Source organism: Merops nubicus, unplaced genomic scaffold (assembly GCF_000691845.1).
Source record: "Merops nubicus isolate BGI_N331 unplaced genomic scaffold, ASM69184v1 scaffold51484, whole genome shotgun sequence".
Classification (NCBI taxonomy): Eukaryota; Metazoa; Chordata; class Aves; order Coraciiformes; family Meropidae; genus Merops; species Merops nubicus.
In genome coordinates this window covers 7,278-15,203 of record NW_008607273.1, presented here as the reverse complement: position 1 = coordinate 15,203, position 7,926 = coordinate 7,278, and the positions used below count along the sequence as shown (strand labels likewise).

The 7,926-nt window shown below is 38.9% G+C and overlaps 1 protein-coding gene across 1 annotated transcript in view; it reads left to right on the top strand.

Annotated features, from left to right (window-relative positions):
• Positions 1-5,118: 5,118 nt before the first annotated feature.
• Positions 5,119-7,926, top strand: part of LOC103772540 (dual 3',5'-cyclic-AMP and -GMP phosphodiesterase 11A-like) — a gene marked incomplete at its 3' end in the record, with an annotated part of 9,868 nt that continues 7,060 nt past the window's right edge. The window contains exon 1 of the mRNA XM_008939874.1: positions 5,119-5,306. Coding sequence (XP_008938122.1) covers positions 5,119-5,306 — 188 coding nt within the window. The remainder of the gene's footprint in view (positions 5,307-7,926) is intronic.

Here is a 7,926-nt window from a genome sequence, read left to right as displayed (position 1 = left end):
TGTAGGAGGTATTACTGCAGGCTCACAGTGATGTATATGAGTGCAATATTTGGCTCAGCTACTTTCTGCTGTTGTTCCTTTAAACTGTGCTCATAATGAAGAAGAGAAGTAATATAATAGCTCAACACATTTTTATGTAAATAGTTGGGTTTTTTTATTTATTATATTATTTGGAAAACCATTAAGGAATTTTTCTGTCCTTTGTGATAGCCTTTCAAAAGCTCCTTTTATCTGAAACTAATAAAATTTTCCATTTTTCTTCTTTCCTGTGGTTTAAAAAATAATTGTATTGTCTTCGTATTATTGTTAGTTTTCATCTGTCCCTAATTTAGTATTAGACCACTAAGAATGATACTATCTAGATTCAAAGATAAGTTTCCTTCCAGAAAATTATCTGTTACTTTGCATGGAAACTCTTTTAAATATTACTACACACTGCCTTTATTTTTTTTTATATAGGAGCTCAACATGGCAGTTTGTGAGTTGTTTTCTTAAAGGCAAAGTTTTGTAGTGTCCCCTACTTCCTCATGTGAAACATTAACATATACAATGTGATGGGTAGAAATTCCACTATATGTTGTGGTAGAAGTGCTTTTAATCAGGTCTGAAAATGCTGTAAGAGAAACTACTTCACATTACCTAATTTGTATCATCAGATTCAAATAACAACATTGTCAAGTGTGTCCAGTTGTATAATCAATTCTGCTAGAGTAAGATTCTGCAATTCTGCAGAAACATTGCATTTTGAAGAAAAAACATATATGAGTACAAATAATATGCTGGGAATACACTGTATTGCTTACAATTATTTTTCATTTTAAAGACTGGAAAGGAGAATAAGAACAGCTTTCTCAGGAGAAATGTATGAAAAGTAGACAGGTATCACCAGCATAAAGTGCCTTGACATTCAGTAGCAATGACATTAGTCAGTAAATATACATAAACTCAAACCAGGCAAATATACAATGCCACTGGCAAATTTCCCAATGTCAAGGAGAAACTCAACAAAATAACAGAAGGATGTATGTCAATAATATGATGCTTCCGTGTATTACGGAAGAAAGGGTCAAGGTACAGGTGCATCCTGGTTGGAAAAGAGACATAATATGATGTGGTGAAAGGAAGGGTCAGTTATGCCATATGATGTCCTTTATGGAATATTTCCACTACACTGATGATTTTTTCTGTTTGGGATTAGTTTCTGTAGCCTATGAAACACTAGAAATGGCATGCTTGATAAGCAGTAATGTAAGGGAATACAGTTGGTGTCCTGAGTCCCTTGCTTTCTTTTATCCTGTCACCCAAATTCTGGAGTTCACTTGCATGAGAAAACCTGCTTCAGATTTTTTTCTTCTAGTTGAACAGAAGGAACCCTTTCCATCCCCTCTGGACTAATGCTGCAAACAGTCAGCAGTCAGGGGAGCTAAACTTATTCATACCAAGAACAAATTAACTAAGGAAATCTAGTTGGTTTATGTGTCAGATTCAGGCTTTTTGTATTCCAGCTGAGGTTTCAGTTAGAAGGAAGGACTTTTACTGACATTGGCTTTAGTTAAGCAAGGACACCCACCTTGCTGAAAGAGGAGCTCGGCATGGCAAAGGATCAGACCTCAGCAGTAAGCTCTTCCAGAAGCTTCTTCTCTCTGTTAAACAAAGTTCAATATGAAAAAAAGGTTACTTTTCACATATTTTTTTCTTCAGAAAACATGAAACACCTTTTGAAGTATACGAGAGAAGAACCTAAACAGAAACTTAGTAATATCACTGTGATCAATATGCAGACTGTTAAATATAGATGAGCTAAATGCATTTTTGCATTTAATTAAACTGTATGCAGTATTTATGCAACAGGAGGATTAAGTTTCACTCATGACTTGTAGCAACTTGTGCAGTTCTGGGCTTCCACATACAACAGAGGCATGGACATACTAGACAGAGTCCAACAAAGGTACACAAAGATGATTAGGGGACTGGCGCATCTCTTCTATGAGGAAAGGCCGAAGGAGCACTGACTGTTTAGCAGACTAATCATGGGAGAATCTCATCAGTGTGTGTAAATAGGTGATGGGAGGTTGCCAAGAGGATGTAACCAGCCTCTTCTCAGTGGTGCCCAATGACAGGACAAGATGCAATGGGCATAAACTTAAACACAGGGACCTGTCTTAAGAACAGGAAACACTTTTTTACATTGAGAGTGACTGAGCATTGGCACAGGCTGCCCAGAGAGGCTGTGAAGTCTTCATCGTTGGAAATATTCAAAAGTTGTCTAGACATGGTCCTGGGCAAACAGCTTTAGATGGTCCTGTTTAAGCAGAGAGTTGGACCTCCAGAGGTCCCTGCCAGCCTCAGTCAGTTTGTGATTTTGATTCTATGCCTGTGCTCTGGCTCTAAAGACAAAATGTAATTCTCACAAAAAGTGAAGACCTCTCATTCTGCTGTGGCTAAGCCAAGAATTAGTAGAAATAATTTTCAGTTTGTGTACTCTAATACTGAAAGACTGCAGCAATTAATATATGAGTAAATCTAGTTGTCTTCGCTGACAAGAACTGGAAGTTGGTAACTGAGCTGTAAGTAGAATTGTGACTTAAGATGACATTCTTAATGTACGGATGCGTATGGAATTTATTCTTGGGTTCATTACCATTCAGTTAGCATGGTCAGTTGTTATGGGTACTATCTGCCAGAGATCAGACATGTGGTGCAATTTAAAATAGTAAAACCAAAGTCTGCAATTGTGGTGTAGGAAAAATTAACTTTGAAGTGATACTTTTTAACTCTCCTATGCCAATTTCAAATTCTCATCTGCAACTATTTTTTTAGCATTGATACTATCAGTCTTCACTACTTTCACTCTGCAATACCAAGAGCTCCCTGTCTCATGCAGTGACACTTATAAACCTTTTATAGCAGTGTCTTTGGGCAGGCTATTTCCACTGATTCAGGCATAGTGGGAACCAGGAGCTTTTCCAAAAGTTTACAAAATCTTTCTTTGTGACCTTCTTCCTCCCCTCAGATAAATCGATTAATCTTTCTTTGGCTCATTTTTGCAGTCTCTAGAAAAACAATTACAACATCATATTGCTGCTGTAAAGCTTCACTCATGGTCTGCCAAAGTGCTTTGATATCCTGAGATATAAGGCACTGCAGAACTGCCTGGCTTACACAAGAGCTGTGGGCTCCTGTGCCTGGGGACTGACCTACAGTGGCTCATCTTCAAACAGGAGAGAGCAGCCAGGCAGTAACAGCCCCTCTTGGTCTCTCTGGAAAGCATTACACAGGTAAAATGTTCTCTGTGAACTCTTGTCAGCTTGACTTTTTTCAAGGTGGTGATATGATTTGGATGTGTCGAAGTTGACTGGTATTCAGCCTGTGAAGAACAGAAACTTAATTGGTGGGTAGGAGTTGTGGTTTTGGGGACATTCATGACCTTTTATGATACTGCTCGTTTGTGTTATTTCAGACAAGCCAATAAAAGCTGCCTAGAATTTCTCTGCAAGACTTTGCTATAAAGGATGGTGCCCCCCGGCTTTCAAGACCAATGAATGAGAACACTAGATTTGTTAAAGAAACACCATCTATAATTGTCAGGTTGACTTAATGGCCTTCCATCTGCAGGTGGTCACACAGACATGGTGCATACCTGTACCATCCAGATTTGAGAGTCCTCGGCAGACTTTCAATTTGCTTATAATATAGAAGCAATGCAATGTTAAAGGTTTAAATGTATTTTACAGAATATTGCTAAAAATGGGCTTAATAGTCACTGCCAATTTTTTATTGTGTATGGCAGAATTCTGTGGGGCTTATTTAGATTTTTTTGAGCTTCATCTTCTGCTAATGATGGCAGATATGAATAATGTTTAGCTGTAAAGTGACTGGGACAAGAAGCCTTCAAATATCTGCCAGAAAAATGAGAAAGGATTAGTAGATGTGTATAGTTCTGACTGTGTAAACAGTTTTACAAGCACACTATAGTAAATCAGATTCAATGTGTTCCTTTGTTTTCCCAGTTTAAAAATCTTAAATGAGTAGCTGAAAAGAGAAAAGATGGGTTTTGTGCTGTAGCAACTGGAGGGCAGTGATGGGAGCCTGGAAAAAGGTCAGAGGCTGAGGCTGAATCTGTTTGTTTAAGCTGCACTGCACTCCTGCCATTTCCTGCCCCTTAGTCCTGTGTGTGATGGTCTCCCAGTGTCATGGCTTGTGAGGACAGTGACCTACATAGGATCCAGGTTTGAAGTCTGTTCCTACAGGAGGTGTGCTGTAATCTGTCTGGTGACGCAGTTATCTGGCGTGAATGTGGGCCAGTAATTATATGAGGCAGGCAAGCACGGAGTCACTGCTAAAGAAATGTTCCGTGGTCCCTTTCAGGCTGTTTACAGCCACCAAAAGCTTCCATAGTTAGATAGTGAGCTTTAAGGACAGAGGTGCTGTCATATCTTTGTAAGCATTAGGGTGGTTTTATGGTACTGCATAAGTAATAAGCACGTACAAATGGAAACTAAAAAAAAAACAAAAACATAAAGTCAGGAGCAAAAGAAAACTGGCTCAGGAGCTTCTGCAGGTTCGCTGGTATAAGTGGGAGCTATATGCCCCTAATTTAGTGGGTGTCTCTACGAAGCAATTGTTCTGTGCATATGTGGGGTGGAAAAATAAGCTTGGAAAATATTGGGGAGAGCTGCAAACCTAGGTGATTTTATCAGAGGTGTGGGTAGCCAGACACTGCACAGCTGGCAGAAGGTAATGGAGTTTGGATAAATGCTTATGCTTAAGCATTTTGCAATTGATTCTGGTTTATAATATTCAGAATTCAGTAGAATATTTCTTTCTCTGAAGTTATTTTTAACACTTTAGGAAGTGTTTCAAAGGGCAGCTAGCTTCCCTCCCTCACTCAGTTTTAATTATGTTCACAAAACAATTATTACTTTAAACTATAGCAGAAACACTTACTTTAAAAGGACTTATTTTCTCTTTCCAGGAACCCTGTACTAGCTCCCATCTTCTACAGGCTTACCAAGCAAACTGTGTAAAGAAAAGTGGCTCCTGTGACCACTGGAGAAAACAGTTGAACCAGACAAGCATTTGCTGAGAGCTTAACCTGGAGTTTGTGCCAGACTGGTTATGCAAGCTTACCGAGAGGCTTCTTGCTTCCATCAGACATCAGAATTGCTAGCTTTTGCAACTACAGGCACAGGATGCTTGGAGTATGTCAGCAGCCAGGCGTTAGACTATACCCATCAGGTAGTTACGGCTGTGGGTGCTTGCCGAGGATGCTTCGTGCAGGCAAAACTGCGTGTGGGGGAGGCAGGGTAAATGGCATTGCCTTTAGCTGAAGCTGAACTCGGGGCTGCTTTCCAGCCAGCAAGCGTGAAACTGGCATTTACCTCTGCGGCGTGCTGCCCTTGCTGCACTGACAGATCTTCACCATCAGCTAATAACGTTCTGCATTGCAGGGCTGCATACGTGCTGCTGCATTTTCTATATCATTACCTATCATTATTAAAAAAAAAAGGAAAGGAAAGCAAAAGACATGTTGAGTTGAGATCTGCAGATATGAACACCTATTTTCCTAAACAGAGTAAGAAAAGTAGTATTTCATATTGGTTTGTGGTTGACGTGAAGTCTGTGCTATTTGTGAGGGTAAAAAAACCCACTGAGGCTGGCAAACTAAGGTCTTTCATACCTTCTTGTGAAGAGAAAACGTGAAAACTTATTTCCTGGGAGACACCCAATTAAAAAAAATAGCCTTCTTTTGCACTTTTAAAGTAGGAGCCAGCAGGAGCTTCACTTGATTATCTATGGAAGGATTTGCAGGTTCTGGAAGGACCATTGTCCCCAGGTTGTGCAATGAAGGGAAAGATGGTATCCCTTGAGGACGGGTGTTATCAGGAAGAGCCTGGCCAAAGGTCTCCTCCTGCCTGTTTCTGATGGTACAAATATTTGTATCATGTATGAAGTTATTGTGAAACCCAAGCCCAGATCATGAGAGAAAACCTTATTTTTAGAAGTTCACAGGGACACCGATAAGCATCTTCTAAACTTAGGTATTCTGTGTCTCAGCATCTATGAAAAGACAGGTGAAATGAAAATGAGTGTCACATCTCCAGACATTGTGATGTTGTAGCATAGGTGTCCTAGTGCTGATGTCCTCAGACAACTATGCAGCTAGGTATGAAATTTTTGGCCTATAAAATTGTGATTATGAAGAGGAAACACAGAAGACTGAAATAAAAGAAGACTGAAATTCTGAGGGAGAACTGATGTGCTTCATCTGGAATTGAGAATTGATGCCATAAAAAAAACAATGAAACAAGCAGAGGTTGCAGCTTTCTCATCCTAGCAGTTAATATTGCAGAATTTGGGAATCCTTTGTAATTTCAAATATCAAGCTGCTGCTTCAGTCCTTATTGTGCATTTAAAGGTCTAACTTTGGACATGCAAGTTTGGAGATGCTAAAGCAATTGGAATATATCCTTTTGTGGGAAGGAAAAAGTAACTATGAGCAGGACAGTAATTTGATCTTACAAGTATAGTTTTGCAGAAAAAGGTACGTCATCTTGAGAACTTAGCTGAAAATCTAGTGATTGCATAATTGAATATTAAAGCTTTTAGTCCTTACCCTGTTGATTCACTTGGTAGCTGTGTTTTAATACTCCTAATATGAAAGAATCCCATAATAAAATAATAAAATTTAGAAATGAAGAGGACACATTGACACAGTGTCAATTGCTTCATGTTTGTTTCACAGATTTCCTGCCCTGATAAAATATTGAACAGTTTGTAAGTGAGCACAGCTTTTTAGCTTTTGTATGCTGCTGTGAATTTGTGAGGTGAGTGTAGCTGCTACCCAAGGGTGCAGTACTTGGTGGAGAGTTAGGTATGAGAAATGGGGTCAGGTTACCTGGACCCTCAATGCCCGAGTAATTCACCATATAATCTGCAGTTATTGTATCTGAAAGCCTTATAGTTGGCACACACACACAAAAAAAGTAGTCTCTTCCAGCATCTCAGCAGGTTAATTAGTTTAGCTTATTTTTCAGACTGAACATCATTTTTATAAAATACACTGTTGCATATTTCCTAAATTTGCTCAATATTCCAGAAAGTGTGGTGATGATTTGTTACAACTAATCTTATTTGCAAAAATAAATTAATGAGGTATATCAGTAAAATCTATATTTTTGATGGTTATATGTTCTATTTGCTTTTTTAGGTTAATAAATCTGCAGGCTCTTTCCTGTCATTAGTTCAAAATAGATGTGGAGATTTTCTTTCAGATATGCTCCATTTTGCTTCAAAATTATTGTTATTGATGTTGTTGGGGTTTTTTTGTTTGTTTGGTTGGTTTTTTTTTAAATGGCTTTCAGTATAGCAAAGGGAAATTATCTTATGTCCTTTGGAAGAGTGTGTTAGGTGTTTTTCAATGAGTTTCACACCAATATGTTGCGCATTGGTCTAACGGGAACATGTTGCATACTGAACCTTTGGCCCAGCTGTTAGTGGTTCCTTTGCAAGTTCCAGCATCAGGTTGGCTTCACTGTGTAATAAAACTTCTCTGTAAAACCTGTACAGATGTTGGCTGGTAGGAGCAAGCTGTCCTGGCCTGTTCAGTGCTGCAGGAGGAACAGCAGACGGGGGAGAAGCAAGCAGTACCTTCTTAATAAGATCTCAACAAGGCAAACTAAAATAACCATGTCATTTATCTGTGTCATTTCCTGTCATGTGCTGCTTAGCAGTGTGTCTTTGACCAACCTTCCAGTACTCTGTCTTCACAATACAATTTAGTCTTCTGCTCAATTTATTTGCTACCAAAAGTCAGTATTATATTACTGAAGCATATCCATGATGGAGAATTCAGATAGTAGAATATGGCCTGTACTTCATGCTCATTATGTTAGATACTTCTGTTTAAAGATGAATACTAGTAAC